The sequence below is a fragment of the Eptesicus fuscus genome, chromosome 18 (genome assembly GCF_027574615.1).
Source record: "Eptesicus fuscus isolate TK198812 chromosome 18, DD_ASM_mEF_20220401, whole genome shotgun sequence".
Lineage (NCBI taxonomy): Eukaryota > Metazoa > Chordata > Mammalia > Chiroptera > Vespertilionidae > Eptesicus > Eptesicus fuscus.
In genome coordinates, this window is record NC_072490.1 from 52,413,798 (window position 1) to 52,431,402 (window position 17,605).

A 17,605-nucleotide genomic window follows, 5' to 3' on the forward strand; every position below is an offset into this window, starting at 1 on the left:
GATCTGGTGCTTTGGCTCACCGTCCCCAACCCACACGAGAGGCAGCGCACACGCACACACACAGCCACCGGGCAGCTGTGAGCTCTGTGCGCCTGTTTGTACCCCAGCGTGGAGCACACTGCCCCTTTCATCTACCTGCTCCAAAACACAGGCTCAGCGAGTGAGGGACTGAATGAACAGCTCAAAGAAATGAGATTTAACTGTCTTTCAGAAGGCTGAAGGCGATCCGAGCAGGTGTTCAAGCTTTTTACCCTTATTACAGGTGCAGTTACAAATGTGAACCTGTGTTAGTTTATCTGAATGAGTTTAAGCTATCAGCATATTTTGAGCTTAAAAAATATTCAACGTAATGCAGCATGAGCAGAGCACTGCTGTCCTTTTCCAAGGCGCACCTAGGGAGGCAGACCAGAGGGCGTCACATTCACCCCCTCTTATTGTGTTTGTATGGGATGGTCATCAGTTCGTGGGGCTTTGGGAAGAAATGCCTTTCTACCCATAGCTGTGGGTCTGGGTCTCTCTGCTCAGCCCGTGCACACGCCACTCTCTACCCACAGCTGTGGGTCTGGGGCTCTGCTCAGCCTGTGCACACACCACTCTCTACCCACAGCTGTGGGTCTGGGGCTCTGCTCAGCCTGTGCACACACCACTCTCTACCCACGGCTGTGGGTCTGGGGCTCTGCTCAGCCTGTGCACACACCACTCTCTACCCACAGCTGTGGGTCTGGGTCTCTCTGCTCAGCCTGTGCACACGCCACTCTCTACCCACGGCTGTGGGTCTGGGTCTCTCTGCTCAGCCTGTGCACACACCACTCTCTACCCACAGCTGTGGGTCTGGGTCTCTCTGCTCAGCCTGTGCACACACCACTCTCTACCCACAGCTGTGGGTCTGGGTCTCTCTGCTCAGCCTGTGCACACGCCACTCTCTACCCACAGCTGTGGGTCTGGGGCTCTGCTCAGTTTGTGCACACGCCACTCTCTACCCACAGCTGTGGGTCTGGGGCTCTGCTCAGCCTGTGCACACACCACTCTCTACCCACAGCTGTGGGTCTGGGGCTCTGCTCAGCCTGTGCACACACCACTCTCTACCCACAGCTGTGGGTCTGGGGCTCTGCTCAGCCCGTGCACACACCACTCTCTACCCACAGCTGTGGGTCTGGGGCTCTGCTCAGCCCGTGCACACACCACTCTCTACCCACGGCTGTGGGTCTGGGTCTCTCTGCTCAGCCTGTGCACACGCCACTTCCTCAGAGAGCCTCGTCTCCCGACTGGTGCCAGTGGTGCTGTCGGTGGTGGAAGGGCATCACCTGGGTAGCTTTGGGAAGCGACTAAGTTTAGGGCCTGCCCTAGACTCACTGAACCTGGACCTTCTGGGTCTTGGCCCCAAATCTACTTCTGAACAACCCTGAGGTGCCTGCTTCCCTGTCAGGTCGGTACTGCTCTGGGCACTACTGTGTAAAGGCACAGACCACTGCTCCCCACACGCCTGCGGTGAGGGTGTAACTGGAGGCAGGCTCAGCACGGAGGCCGAGAAGCAGAAGGCGGCTGAATCATGAGGGCCCCAGGGAGAGTGCAGTGAGCTCTCCCAAATCCCAAACCAATGCGGGGGCCAGAGACTCAAAGAAGAAAAGAAAAGGAAGAGGCCTAGAAACGAGAAGGAAGCTCCTAGCACAGATCAATGCCTCTGGACCCGCATCAGCCGGGCACTAAGGTTATGGCACCAGCACCTGACCCGTTCAAGTGTTCATTGACTTCATCTCTAAGACAATTCTGTAAGGAAGCTGTGCTGCTTATTGTGCATGCATACTGTATGTGCATGCGTGTATGTATGTTTACACATATGTATATTCTTTCACTCCACAATACATTTTAGCAGATGCTAGATACCCAAGGAATGCTGCCTGGTTTGGGGGGCCCTCCAGCGAGAGAGCAGCCTCCTGCTTCTGCGATCTGAAGTCTAAAGAGGAACAACCGTTAAGTAGCTGAACACACAGAAACACTAATTGTAACTGTTAGGTTCTAAAAGTGAGAAGCATAAGATGGAAAGAGTGAATGTAACAGGGGATCTAGCCATAGCCTGGGATGAGTAGAAGTTAACAAAGCAAACACTGGCAGGAAAAGACCGCTGCAGAGGGAACAGCATATGCAAAGGCCAATTTGACATGGTCCAAGTTTCGCTGGTTTAAGGAACAGAAAAGAGGTTCAAGATACGTAAAAGTTAGGGTAGCTGACTTACCAGGAGAGGGGAAATATGACGACATGAGGCTGCTGAAGGAGTATTATATTTAAAAAATATGAAGGAGGCACAGCGTGTTGATATCAATTAATGCTATTATCTACGTGCTATCTTTATTAAAGTCATTATCATCCTAAAAAGTACACCCAAGGCAGCAGACATTATTTTACATAAATTGATATTAATACTAATCTCATGACAATATCAGCTAGCAGGGAAACAATTTCTTTCTTACGAAAATTATAAAGGAGGAATCAAAATCATAGAAAATAATTATTCTACTTATCTATTTACATCTCTCTTAAAATGGAGAGAACAAATTTTATAGTATTTTAATAGTTCTGTACCACAAACATTCCCCAACTCTACCAAATATGATGCTTGTCTTATTTTTCTTATTTAAAAGAAAAAAATTAAACAAACAAACAAACCCGAAAACCTTTTCTATAATTTAAGGGTTATGAGGCCTGAAGTAGCAAGATTCTGGAGCTTTCAATTTTCAGAAGGAACCTCTCCAGGGGGCTCAAACTTTCTGTGAATGCAAACAAGTGAGACCCAACAAAACGATGTAAAATGTGGGTAAATGCCAAAACCGCAGCCAGAATCAGAGACGAGAATTTAAAACAACATGTCCCACCATTTTACAGTTGCAGAAAAACTTTAGTTAAAACCAAATACGGCTGACTAGAATCTTGAAATATCTAATGCTTAGTTTTCAAGTTATGTAACACAATTGCTAAATATCTGTGGTCTCTAAATCCCAGTGGTTCACGACCCTGGAATGCTTTTGCCCCTCACTCCCCGCCCCAGCAGGGACACCTTTGGTTGCCACAACAGGAGGCTGCTAGTGGGTGAGGCCAGGGAAGCTGCTCACACCCTACCATGCACAGGACGGCCCACAGCACAGAGGCATCTGCCCCTGACGGCAGTACTTGTCTGAAAGTGACAAGTAGTGGTCACTTTCAGAACATTACAAAGAGCTGAAGGAATTCGCACAAAAACGTTTTTAATATTTTTGACACTTCTGATCATTGATACATTTAGAATTTTAATCATTATGATTTTTACTATTAAAGGAATGAGTTGGGAGTTAAAAGATTCCACTTCTTAACGTACCTTTTAAAAATCAGGTTTTTGAGCTAAATCAATGGTGCAATGATATAAAGCCTTACCCTGAAGGGTAGTGTCTCTGGCCGGCTCCGGGTTGCTTGGGGGGTGGCTGGGAATAGCAGGAGGCACGAGCGATGACCGTTCTTCTGTCCATTCTGCAAGAAAGGGAATCCAGTGCTCACTTAGGACTCACCTTCTTCTTCATATAAAGCTGCCCAAACCAATAAAACCAGGGGCCAAGACTTAAAAAAAAAAGGTATTTGATCCCACTCTCTATTAATAATACCAAGATACCGCTCTCTCTGTCTCTCTCTTTCCTAAGACCTTTGGGGATAGAAATATTGTGGTATAACCAATAAATCCCCAGTTCTCTCTGGCTGGAGAGTCCAAAGGGAGACCAGACAAAACAAAACACATCAGGAAAGACAAAACCAAGTGAACTCAGCCAGCCCAATGCGACAGAGACATGGGTGGGCTGCTAAGCCAGCTTGTCTCAGGGAGGGAAGGGGTTGCAGCAGTTGGGGCCTAACTCTAGTCCTATTGCCCCTGGAGGTCCAGGGGTAACTCAGTGAGTGACCCTGGACATTTGCCTAGAGTCCTTTCAGCTAGGCTCACACACTCAAGTGTACACTCCCGTTCCCCAAAATCCACCAACACAACCAAGTTTCACCCGCTCAGGGAAAATGTTCAAAAAGATTATTTTTAAACTAGAGGCCTGGTGCACGAAATTCGTGCACAGAGTGGGGGGGTTGTCCCTCAGCTCAGCCTGTACCCTCTCCAATCTGGGATCCCTCTCACAATCCAGGACTGCTGGCTCCCAACTGCTTGCCTGCCTGCCTTCCTGATTGCCCCTAACCGCTTCTGCCTGCCAGCCTGATCACCCCCTAACCACTCCCCTGCCAGCCTGTTTGCCCCCAACTTCCCTCCTCTGCCGGCCTGGTCACTCCTAACTGCCCTCTCCTGCAGGGTTGATCACCTCCAACTGCCCTCCCTTGCAGGCCTGGTCCCTCTCAACTGTCCTCCCTTGCAGGCCGGGTGCCTCTCAACTGCCCTCCCTTGCAGGCCTGGTCCCTCTCAACTGCCCTCCCTTGCAGGCTGGGTGCCTCCCAACTGCCCTCTCCTGCTGGCCATCTTGTAGTGGCCATCTTGTGTCCACATGGGGGCAGCTATATTGTGTGTTGCCGTGATGATCAATCTGCATATTACTCTTTTATTAGATAGGATAGAGGCCTGGTACAGGGGTGGGGGCCAGCTAGTTTGCCCTGAAGGGCGTCCCGGATCAGGTGGGGGTTCCCTTGGGGCGTGGGGCGGCCTGAGCGAGGGGCCTGTGGTGGTTTGCAGGCGGCCACGCCCCCTGGCAACGCAAGTGGAGGCCCTGGTATCTGGAATTTATTTTCCTTCTACAATTGAAACTTTGTAGCCTGGAGCGGAGCCAAGCCTGGGGCTCCCTCCAAGGCCTGGCAGCCATTTGTGTTGGAGTTATAATTGAAACTTTGTTGCCTTAAGCGGGTGGGCCCGGCCAGGGTATGTGGAAAGCTTTGCTTCCCCTGTTGCTGGCGGCAACCCTGGCCTGCTCTCTCAAGCTCCATTCTGCCGCCATTTGTTTGAATTTGTTTACCTTCTATAACTGAAACTTTGTAGCTTGAGTGGAGGCTTAGGCCTGGCAAGGGCAGGTGGAAAGCTTGGCTTCCTCTGTTACCTAGGAAACCTTGCTCTCTGCGGCTGTAGCCATCTTGGTTTGGGTTAATTTGCATACTCGTTCTGATTGGATGGTGGGCGTGGCTTGTGGGGTGTCAGAGGTATGGTCAATTTGCATATTTGTCTATTATTAGATAGGATGGGAAAGAAACTGAGGTAGAAAGGAGAACTTTTCAGTAGGTGATCTCTCTCTCTCTCCCCCTCTCTCTCTCATACAGTCTATGGGAGTGGTTAGCAAATTATGGCCAAAAGGCCAAATTGGGCCCAGTGCCTGTTTTTATACAACTTGTGAGTCAAAAATGGCTTTTACACATTTAAATGGTTGAAACAAACTCCTTCAATAAATGCCAGAGTTAGGTCCTGTTTTCATTTATATTTTATGGAGAAGAGATTTCATGACATGAAAATTACCTGACGTTTAAATTTCAGCCCACCTGTGGTGCTGCATTGGAACAGGCACGCCCACTTGCTCACACATGTGGATACCTGTTTCACAAGCTCCAGACAGTGTGTGTAGTTGCAGTAGAGACTGCATGAACCCGAGCCCATGACATTTACCATATGCCCATTTTCAGAAAAAGTGTGCCAGTTTCCACTCTATGATCTAATTTACTACATACAGTGTTATAATAAGAGAAGTGTTATATTTGACATTCATATATTTGATATTCACATGTTACAATGAGGGTGTATTAAAGGTCTATTATTTTAAGAGTCTAATGAAAAACTGGGAAAAGCCTAAGCATCTATTAATAAGCAGGTGACTAAATGAAAGTAGAATATAAAATAAATATTTATAAAATAGAATATAAAAATTACAAGGTAAATCTCTATTAACCAGCTTTGAAATATGCACAAGAAATATATTTAAGCCTGGCCAGTGTGGCAGGTGATTGAGTGTTGACTTATGAACCAGGAGGTCACGGTTTGATTCCTGGTCAGGGCACATGCCCAGGTTGCAGGCTCAATCCCTAGGAGGGGGCGTGCAGGAGGCAGTTGATCAACGATTCTCTCTCATCATTGATGTCTCTCTCTCTCTCCCATCCTCTCTGAAATCAATAAAAAATATATTAAATTTAAACATATATGTAAGATATAATCTGTGTTAAAATATGCATATTTGTACATCCCTAGTAAACTTCTGTGCAGCACTTATTACTGAGAATGAGTTAGGAGTGAGCAGGGGAGAATTTAATGCTCCACACTGCTGAATTGTTCATAATTTTCCAAAGAGCATGAATTGACTTGTAATTTTAAAAAGCTCTCAAACCCTAGCTGACTTGGCTCAGTGGATAGAGCATCAGCCTGAGCACTGAAGGGTCCTGGGTTCGATTCCGGTCAAGAGCACATGCCCAGGTTGTGGGCTCCATTCCCAGTAGGGGGTGTGCAGGAGGCAGCCAACCAATAATTCTCTATCATGATTGATGTTTCTATCTCTCTCTCCTTCTTCCTTCCTCTCTGAAATCAATCAAAATATATTAATAAATAAATAAATAACTCTCAAACCCTCAGCTCCAGCCTAAGGACAGCCCCTTTCTAAATTAAATGCAATCGGTGCCTCGGAATCGGGCCCCCCTCCTCGGGTCCAGGGCAGGGAACTCTGGCAGCTCGGTGTTGCTCCCTGCACATCAAGTCCTCAGGCCACAGGACTTGGTCACCGGCCAGTCCTGACCACACGGGGGTGTCGGCGCCCAGGCTCTGCCCTGCGCTCCGGGACCACACAGAGAAAGCCAACCTTCCGATGGCGGCTGTGGCTGCGGCTGCGGCTGCGGCGGCGGCTGCTCCAGCTGCTTCTTCCGTTTGGCTTCTAGAACTGGGTTCTCATACTGTGTCTTCCTGTTGATGTGGCTGGAGCAGAAGCAGAGAGCACCCAGTTAGGAAACATTTCATCTCCTAAGTCCAATGCCCGTCGGGCCAAGTCCCATGATTAGAACTGAGCAGAGCAGGTGCCTGAGGCCCTGAGTGTCTCCTGTCACGTGCAGGTAGGAGGAAGGAAACGGGCTCCGTGCTGACTGCTTGTACGTACCCCGCATCATGTTGTGAGATTTACGTGCACTGTATTTTACAATCTTCAATAAATGCCAGGAGTTAGGCCCTGTTTTCATTTATATTTTATGGATTAAAAACAGTGAATTTCTGAGCAGTTAAGCAACAACTCGCCTAACATAACAGCTAGTGAAGAGGCTGCTTCCAAACCCCAGACTCTCAAGTGTTCAAGGAATTACCTGCTGGGTGAATGGCTTTAATTCAACAAGAAATAGATTACAGAAGTATTAAAAAAAGAAATTAAAATGGAGGTGTGGCGATGTCTATACTATCTAATAAAGAGGGAATATGCTAATTGATGGCAGCGCCCAGTCCCCTCAGCCCCGCCTCATCCAGCCTCAGTCCCCCAGTCCCCTCAGCCCCGCCGGGGGGTGGCAGGCGCCACGTGCCTCATCCAGTTGGAGTCGCTCAGTCCCCTCAGGCCCTCAGCCCCTCAGGGGAAGGCAGTTGGGGGCAATTGGGCCTGCAGGGGAGGGCAGGTGGAGGCAATTGGGCCAGCAGGGGAGGGCAGTTGGGGATGATCATGCCAGCAGGGGAGCAGTTAGGTGTCCATCAGGCTGGCAGGCGAGTGGTTAGGAGCCAGCAGTCTCAGATTGTGAGAGGGATGTCCAACTGTCGGTTTAGCAGGATCGGGCCTAAACTGGCAGTCGGATATCCCCCGAGGGGTCCCAGATTGGAGAGGGTGCAGGCTGGGCTGAGGGCCACAACCCCCGTGCACGAGTTTTGTGCACCAGGCCTCTAGTAACATATAATGCCAGAAATACCGTGTGGCTGTCCATGATAGAGTTCACCTCAATGATAAAGTTAAAAGGACTGTGCCAACATCTGTCAACTATTTGCAACAACAGACATGGAGTCAGGATTAAAAGTATAGGTCAAAATGCACACATCAGAGAGACTCCAAAGGCAGCTAACATAAGCCAATGGGATGTGTTCAAAGTGACAAAGACCCAGATGGTCCCAAAATGAATAAGGCCATGACACACACATGTACATATACACACATACACATGAATACACAGGTTGTTTTTTTTGCCATTGTCTTATTTAGTATCTACCTATGTACATACACACATGTTCTATAAATATACAGAAGCATAAACATATTCATATTTTTTCTTCATCAAAATCACACTTCACTAGAAGTTTGGGAACATATCGATCATATGATTATTTAGAATCAAAATTATTTTTAAAGCCAGGATTTCTTTTTCAAAGGCAGGCTTGTCAAATAGGGTGGATAGACTAATTCCCCTTAATTTTTATTGTCGGACTGCTTATTTATTTCCTAATCCCTGTAGGCAATTTCATGCTAAGATCAGAGTCTAACATTAATGGGCATTGGATTTGAGACGGCACAAGGAGGAAAATTGCACAGTAAGAAAGCAAACTGCTGCTCCACCACGCCTCTGCATCAAAGCTGCGGTACCTGCTCCTTTTAATACACAAGCTCGTTGAGGGAGAACTCGAAACGAGCCCACACAGGCAATCCCCCACTGCACATGTGTGAGAAAGACGATCCGCCGGGCACACAAAGGAATTTTGTTTTATGAAGGTCAGAGATTTTCCTTTCTGAGGCCCCAAGTCACCCATCCTCTTGTTAGGAAAAGAGGTGGCGACAGGAGTAAGGCCCAAGGACACTTGCTCTACTGAACTCAGGATTCTTCACAATAAGGTGCCGTGCAGTTTATGACTTGGCATGGTTGCCTCATGTTCTTGTCACCAGGTTTTATACAAATGACCCTCCTAGCGGCAGCAGGAGGGACAGAGCTTGCCAGGTGTCCTGGTCAAGGCAGGAAGGATTATGACAGAACATTCATATGGTGTTTGTTTCTTTCAAAGGATCTTTTATTAGTTACCTCTCGTCTTTCTCAGAGAAAATGACATCAAGTATATTTATTCTATGTTTAATCACTTGGGTTTCTTTTACTTTCTTGGGTGTCATCCTACTAGCTGATGGGTTTGATGGGAAGGCGAGTGCACGCGCACTGCTAGACAACGGCGCACAGTAAAGAGGTCATGGTGAGGGCGGGAGACTCTTAGAAACGAAAACCAGGAGCCACGTGTATCGTCCTTAGGCCAGGGAGAGGCACAGAGGCACCAGGATCTTGCAGGTTAGGCTAGTTCTCAATCCCTTCTTAATCTTGGCAACATTTCCTACATTATTAAGACTTGTCTGACCCTTTTAGAAAGTCTGAATGAATTAGCAAGTAATTACTGAGCAGTTCAGACTTGGGCAGGGAAAAAAGTGGGAAAACAGGTCCTCCTCCTGAAGATGGCCCTCCTCACTTGGTCTAGTGAATGGTTGCTTGTCTGAGATTCATTCATTCATTCATTCACTCAAGTAATACTAAGTGCCTGCCCTACACTAGGACTGCTGGGCCTTGGCAGTGTAGTGGCAAACAAAACACACAGCGTTGGCCCTCATGACTTTTATAATATAACTAGAGGCCCGGTGCATGGAATTCGTGCACGGGGGTAGGGGTCCGCTCAGCCCAGCCTGCACCCTCTCCAATCCGGGACTGCTGGCTCCTAACTGCTCACCTGTCTGCCTGCCTAATCGCCCCTAACTGCCCCTCCCGCCAGTCTGGTCAACCCTAACCGACTCTGCCTGCTGGCCTGATTGCCCCTAACTGCCCCCCCTGCGGGCCTGGTCACCCCAACAGCCCCCCACCTGCTGGCCTGGTTGCTCCCAATTGCCCCCACCCTGCCGGCCTGGTTGCCCCTTACTGCCCCCCCACAGCCAGCCTGGTTGCCCCTAACTGCCCCCCTCTGCTGGTCTAGTTGCCCCCAACTGTCCCCCCCCCCCACCAGCCTGGTCGCCCCTTACTGCCCCCCCCCCTGCTGGCCTGGTCACCCCACACAGCCTGCTGTTCAGTTGTTTGGTCGTCCCTCACCCCCCTGACGGCCTTGTCGCCCCAGGAAGCCTGCCGGTCATTACTGTTACTGTGACAGCGTCCCGGACAATTTGCATATTCCTCTATTATTAGTATAGACTTGTTGTCTTCAGATTTGATCAATATTTACTCATTCATTAAAATAGACATATATTTTCACTATAAAATTATGTTGTTGTTATTATTATTATTTTGTAGTTTATACCATATAATGATGGCAAACTCTGTTCAGCATAAATGTGCATGATGACAGAGGGTACAAGTTACAGTATGGATTAGTGGACACTTACTCTACATAGTAGATACCATAGACAGGGTCTTCAATCTTTTCCCAACCGGCAGGCAGTTCTGAAAAATAAAAGGACATTTAGAGAGAGAAGAGCATATTCTTAAAGAGCCTAGGGATTTTCAACAAGTTAGGCAAAAAGAAGTTCATAAAAATGCCTTAAGGCCAATTAAAATTGTGTATCCTAAAAGAAAAGCCAGTATTATTTTTATGTTATCAGTGTATTTTTTCTACACGAAGAACAATTATTTACTGATATTTTGCACAAGCAAATGAAACATAATAAAATGCAGTCCCGGGTGCCTTCATTCTAAACCAACTATTAAATTAGGCTTTAATAAAAATGTAGTTAAAATCTGCCCAGTTCCTATCTTATAGATTTACAGTTTTCTCATTTTATTTCTAGACTACCTTAACACAAAAGCGAAATTAGATAAAAATGTGTTACTTTTCATGCTCTTTTCATCGTGCTATTTTTCACTTCCTGGAATAAGGTAAGATGCACATCTTGTTTTCTCCTTGTTCCTGATAAAAAGGCTACCAAATAAACACGCCCACAGTGTTTCTGAAATGCACGCGCCCATCCCTCACCGCTCTGTCTGGACCGGCCTGTCTGCACCACCAGTTTGCCTACGAAGGCAGAAACACGGGTCTCACTAGCCTACATTTCCTTCAAATGTAAATGGCATCGGGGGGTCCACACACAGGGGTGGGCAAAAGTAGGCTTACAGGTTGTCCTCGTGGAAATGGACATGCAGGTTATGGCTACTGCTATAGCTTTATTAAGTCAAAAGAATGTCACGTGCCGCTGTGCACCCACTTTGCCCACCCCTGTGTGTGCCTTTCGGGAAATTCGACTGTGCTCTGCTGGACTTGACTTGGTAAGGTTTCATATCAAAGGCTGCCCTTTATTAACGAGGTCACAGCGAGTGCTGCTACAACAATCTAGTGCGAGAAAGCCCACTGCACCAGATAAGCTGACGTGGTGACAAAAGCAACTGGGTTGTGTTTTGTGTCATTAAACAAAGTCTAGGAAGAGAACAATTATTCGACTTAACTTGAAAGCCACCTGATAGATACATGGGTACGTAGCGGAGGCAAGGTTGTATAATACAGGGCTCCAAAGTGAGTCATCATTCCTAGAAGTAGCCATTAAATAAACCAACTTAAGTGGAATTTGCAAAAACCCTGAAAATATTTTGAAATGCTAGATTTTTAAAAATTCATGGAATCACGTGACCATTACTTTTAAATAGTGACCGTTTCATCAGGGCTTACATATGCCACCAACGGGTCCATGCTGAAGTGCACTCAAACACACAGGTTAATTGCTTCAAGTTCACGTTTTCCTCAAATTTGGCTGCACATCAAGACACATTAATTTCATGGTTTTTGCTCCACAGTATGTTTGCAAACAAAAAGACAAGGTTCCCCCCTCCCCACCCCCTTTCTTCTAATTTAAAAACACACACACTGAGCAGGTTTTAAAGAAGTCTTTGAATTCCTTTAAAAAATTCAAAGATGTAAGCTACTAAAAGGCTAGACAGGTCCAATTTGCAGATGTTGATAAAACTTGGCATTTTTTATATGCAGAGTCTTGTGGACTAATGCAAATCACATGCTGGGGAAATGGTTTCCCCTTACAAAACTGGAAATTACCATTTAAATTAAAAAGAACCAGGAAGATATTGCCAAGGAGTTGGGAAATCAAAGATTAAAAAAATGCAAATTGGTGCACAGTCCTGTATTTGTTCCGGCATGGGGCAGGGGAACTGGTGAGTGGGAGAGGGCCGCATTATGTTTAATGAGCCAAATTTCTTTTCAGAATCTGCAACCTTAAATATTTGGCCCTATTATCTTCAGATAAAATAGGGAAAACATTAAGAATTCAATTCATCCCATCATTAATTTCTCAAACATTTAGTGAGTGCCTGCTATTTGCCTGAGAGTGTGCTAGGCACCCGGACACACTTCACTACGAGTGCCCTATCTGAGCGGACAGTTCAAGCACTGCAGGTAAGTGCTCTGCTGGGGGTTGGAGGGTTCGAGGAAAGGGCCACTCTGCCTGCCTAGCTACCCAGTCAACAGAGAATGAGGTCGCTCAACTAGGATTTCTGGACAGTTGCAAATCTAGACACAGCTTGTGGGACAGATTAGCAAACTCTAAAAATGTTCTAGTTTTTCAAGTAAAATTCATTTAAAATAGAAAAGATAGATTTTGATTTCTCACTTCCAAAGTGGTGATTAGCTTAATAATAGGAATTAGTCCCCCCTACTGCTTAAAATAGAAATGGGTCATCGATTTATAAAAGGAAGATGTTTGTCCTCAAATTTGCCAATTTGGTTCTAAAAAACTGAAAATAGCATAAAATATTGAAGTTCAGAAAAAAATGGCATCACCCGACCAGTCTGCACAGCCTGCGCCGAGATTTCAGGCACCAGGACCCACTGGGGGTTCCCAGTCCTGGATGGACCGTGCTCCCCCGCAGAGAGCTGGACCTGGTCTAGTTATTCAACATCCTGGGAGCAGATCTTTCTCCTGGATTGACCTCAAAGGCCGCGGCAGATTAAATGAGGGTGTTTGTAAAAACACTTTGCACAGCACCGGATGGCACACGAGGAATGGACAGCTTTGTATGGCCGGCCTGCTTGCTGCTCTGCCTCTGAAAACCTCCCATTGTACTAACTGCCACCACAGAAGCAAATACGGAGCAGTCAAATGTTCTAAGTTCTTCACTAAGGGATTTGTCAGCACACAGACAGAAAGTCACGTTCACCCTCAGAGATCCATTTCTAAGCTGTGACTTAGTTTGGGTTGGAGGAGACCTCCTCTCTCCTCTCCTAGTTGCTCTCAGCACGTGAATACCCTGTGATTCCAAAAGGTTTGCAAGTGCTTTTCAATTCTGGGGAGATGTTATCCCAGAGGATGTGCCCCATTCTGCAAACCAAACGTGCGTAATGAAGCTAATGACCCGATCACACAACACCGTTCAGAAATGACAACTCTATCATCCAAGGATCTGTGTCCAACCCGTGCCAGCAGCCCCCGCCCCAGAGGCGGATTTCAGAGCGGCTGTCCTGGTCGCCTCTGGAATTGCATTGTTCACAGGAAACCTGACAGTTGCTATTGTTTAAGATTAGGTCCCGCTTGTTTGAAAAATGGTCAATGGCTTGTCAATAGAATCTGGAGTGAATGCAAAGCAAACAGTGTGTGTATATGTGTGTGTGTGTACGTGGATGTACACCACTCTTTGCAGTGACACATACAGGCAAAAATCAGGAGCCCTGATCCCATTACACCTTCAAAGACACATTTGGGCCATTTCTATAGTACACATGTTCCTCTCCTGTTCCATATTAAAGGCAAAAAGTACCAGAAGGAAGTGCTGAAAAGTCCATAAGAGGGACTTAGGTAATCAATAATAAAACTGGCAAAAACAACAGGAGCTGATCCCAGGGACAAACATTAAGACAGACACAGTCTCATTAAGTCTCCCCAGCAAGCACCCGGGAGCCTCAGTCAGCCCCTGCCCAGAAGGAAAGGGAAGCCGAGAGAAGGCGAATGACTCGCCCGAGGTCCTAAGGCCAGTAAGTGGGCAATCAGAGGTCAGGCAGCCTGATCTGACCTGAGACAGTTCCTCCACTTCCAAACCACCGCCCAGGACGTGGCCAGGACCGTAAGAAGGGACACTACGCAGCCGCTAAAGCTTCTGTTAGAGTCTGTGGCCGGAGAGGGAAATTCCCACCCTGTTACATTACGTGGGGAAAAAATACCTCTTTCCTAAAAATGTCCATGTTCGAACTTGCAGAGAAGCAAATCAATGTGTGCCCTGCACTCGGCCGTATCATGTCCACCAGCTACGCACAGACAGTGGCCACTCACACCTATTAGCTGGGCAGCAAGAGTGGTTGGCATTGGTTCATCAAGTGATTAGGGCACTCATTTTATGTCCAGAAAACCTAGTTCTGCCTCTTTCAATTACTTTATCTAACATCACGGGACTGATAAATTAAAAAAAAAATTAGTTTTTAAAATTGTTCTGTTACACAGGTAGAATTTCAAGTTTTTCCTACCACCATGACCACAAAGGAAACTTATTAATCATGTTTAAAATAGATCTATAATGATTATCGACCACCTCTGGCATATCCATCAGTTATAAGAGGATATGTCCAAACATTAAGAAAAACAGAACTAAATTCTAGTATATCGTAACTCCAGTCTTTATCTATCAAACAAAAAATAATATTCTGTATGAAATATTCATTATTTTCAGTTAAGGCAATCTTTAAATGCTAGGCTGGTCCAATGAGCTCAGTACAGTTCCTTTCCCATTGATGTTAAACAATTTTCCATTTTAAAAATATACTATGGTCAATTCTCAATCAGCCAAGGCTTCTTGTGCAATTTAGCCGAACTGGAGCTTTGCTGTCGATCCTTCCGTGGAGGGAGCAGATGGAATGCAAACTGATGTGAATAACACTGAACAGGTAACTGAGCAGGGAACAGTATCATACAGTCCGACAGCAAAGGGGGATAACAGAGTTTGGCATTTTCTGCTAATGTGAATAATTTCTAAATTATCACAGCCACGGTAGTCAAGACCTGATTTACATAGATACACACACCCCAAGGAAAGGGTCCCCATACATGTGGCCAATGACTTAATAACAACACAATACTGACGACAGCAACTATTCAGCTAATACTCACTGTAATTATTGTATTAGTGTTGCTCTTGTAATGATCCTTGACTTAGTCTGATAGGTTTTTATTTGTTTTGCTTTGCTTTTTATGTATTATCCACACCAAACAAATAAGAAACCAGGCTGAGAAAGGTTACATGAGGGAGTTCAAGGGGGGTGGCAAGCCTCTATCCCTGTTTTTTCTTAAACCTCAGGGCACTCCCAGCACCCGCTGCGAGCTCTCCCTGTAGTCTCCTGCACTCGGACTTCCTCTCTGTAGACGGAACTTATCACAGCGCCGCCTGATCTGCAGTCACACATGTGGGCTGTAAGACTGACCCCTGGTGGGTAAACTGGCATGAAAATCCTAGTTGGATGATGCAAACTACAGAACCCGGGCCTTCAGCAATTCCCTGGCGACCAAACCATGGCGTGAGGCATGCAGCAGCCGCCGCTGCGGGTTTACCTAGTTCGCTGTCCAGCTCCTCTGTGTGGACCCCTTCTTCTCCAAAGGAAGAGCAGGAATGAGACAGAAAAGAGAAGAAATTCAGACACCAGCACCAAGAAAGGCACTCCCCTCGGCAAAATAGCAGCAAACACATTACGTGATTTGGTCCTTACCTGCATTGTGGCTAAGAAACTGGAGGCCTCAGTGTAAATCACCCAACGGCAAGAGCTGATATTGACCATAATTATGTGGCTCATTTCCTTGCACTGCAAAGTGGAGCTTGATTGGTTGTAAAAGACGAAAATAGCTTTGTGGTTTCAATGCTCTTAAGTGAAAAAAGTCACTCACTACTGACCAACTATGCTGCTAGACCTTTCCACAGGGTCCTTCTAACCCTTCAGCAATCCTCCCATCAGCGAGGCAGCCACACTCACTCTGCAGCATCACTTCACTTCCCAGCGACACCGCTGCCTGAGAGGCGGGGAGCACACGGAGCATGCACACGGACAACGAGGGGTTAGAAAGATGGATTACGTCACGATGATGCACATTGGCAAGCAAAGCCTGAAGGCTGCCCTGAAGGAGGCTGTTAATTCACGTGAGTCTTCGAAGTCAAAGAGCTCGGAAGTATTAGAATGAAAATGTTCCTGATAATTTCTGTGAGCAAAGCAAGTGCAGGTGCTTTCCATTCTTGGACCCCCCCCCCCACCCCCTCCTTGCTGTCAGCCAAACATTTTATTACCTGCGGTGAGAACACAGGACAGCACACACATTTCATACATAAAGTCCCTCCGGCGCCCAAGTGGGGGGCTGTCCCTCCACAGTGAGCCCCCCAAACCAGGGATCATGCTGCTTACACTGGTGCAATTGGCTCAGTGCCCAGTGTGGTTTGGGTACATGACAGGGACTAAACATTTCTCAAATCGATTACTGACTTCAACATGGCCCTAAGCACCTTATACACTTTTTATTTAAAGACTATACAACTGCCAACAATACGTTTTGATGCTGGCATTGTTTCTCAAAGAGAGAATATGATTTACATAAACCTTTCATGAGAATGCCCTTTTGGATATTAATTTATAATGTCTTTGGGGCATTCATTTATTGCTTCAATAATTATTTAATGCGACTGACTCTGTGCCAGTCACTATGCCAGGTGACGGAGGTGGCAAAGCGAGCAAATCACCTCCATCCTTCCGGAGGGGGAGACAAGTCCAAGCTCACCAAATAAAAGTTAAAGGGAAACTGGGGTAAGTCCTCTAGGTAAGACATATAATAGAGCGACCTAATCGCATCTGTGGGCAAGGTCGTGGGAACGGATTCTGAGCTATAATCTGGAGGATGCACAACATTTAACAAAAAAGACTTAGAGTGAAAAATGACTAGAATTGAGGTTCTCCAAGAGCAGGGCTTTTTGTTTATTGCGTTCATTGATCTATCTGAAGTTCCCAGAATGCACCTGACAGATAGAAGGCACTCAATGGATAGATATGAAATGTCAGAGTATTCTATGAGGAAACTGCACATCTAACCAGCATGCAGCATGTCTACAAAGACTCGAAAGAAATACAGAAACAATATTGTGACCAACAATGTTATTCTGCTTTGTGTTAGGACATACACGGTACAAGGCGGCGTTGTGTTACCTGGCAGCAGACAATGCAGGGATAGGAACCTATATTAGTCACGGTGCTATAATCTGGCTATATATTTATACTGTTAGTGTATATAGGAGCATAGGCATTAATACAATTTCTGCTAGAAAAAGAATATGTGAAGTGTTGAGGGATAATTACTAAACCAAATGCTTTTGGTCTGAATACATACTTACTCCAAAGGAAGTAACATTAACACCAATGATAAGAAACCTGAGAATTAAAACTTACTAGACTTGGTAACAAAACCATTCAGTAATTCTAGTCAATACTTTTACTGCATTAACACTTTTTTTCTCAATAAAAACTATTGGAGTTCTCTACAACCTCTGAATCTATGTTCACAGGCATTTCCACACATTCTGACATGAAAGACCCTATGGTAATACCAGCGCCTGAAGTGCCTTCAGAATCGTCAGGCTTCAAATAAAGTTTAAATTTTGTTCCATGACATTTTACGGTTGAATGTATATGTCCTGATCTTTGAAAATCTGTCACCTCGGTATTACATGTCACTCAGAACATGTGAATAGTCAGGACAGT

General features: G+C 46.1%; 1 protein-coding gene across 1 annotated transcript in view; it reads right to left on the reverse strand.

The window, feature by feature from the left end:
* Positions 1 to 17,605, reverse strand: part of MAGI1 (membrane associated guanylate kinase, WW and PDZ domain containing 1) — a 575,588-nt gene that overhangs the window by 70,171 nt on the left and 487,812 nt on the right. Inside the window, exons 7-10 of the mRNA XM_008146348.3 lie at positions 15,423 to 15,458; positions 10,275 to 10,332; positions 6,777 to 6,889; positions 3,406 to 3,498 (exon numbers count right to left, since the gene is read on the reverse strand). Of these exons, the coding sequence (XP_008144570.2) occupies positions 3,406 to 3,498; positions 6,777 to 6,889; positions 10,275 to 10,332; positions 15,423 to 15,458 (300 nt within the window). The remainder of the gene's footprint in view (positions 1 to 3,405; positions 3,499 to 6,776; positions 6,890 to 10,274; positions 10,333 to 15,422; positions 15,459 to 17,605) is intronic.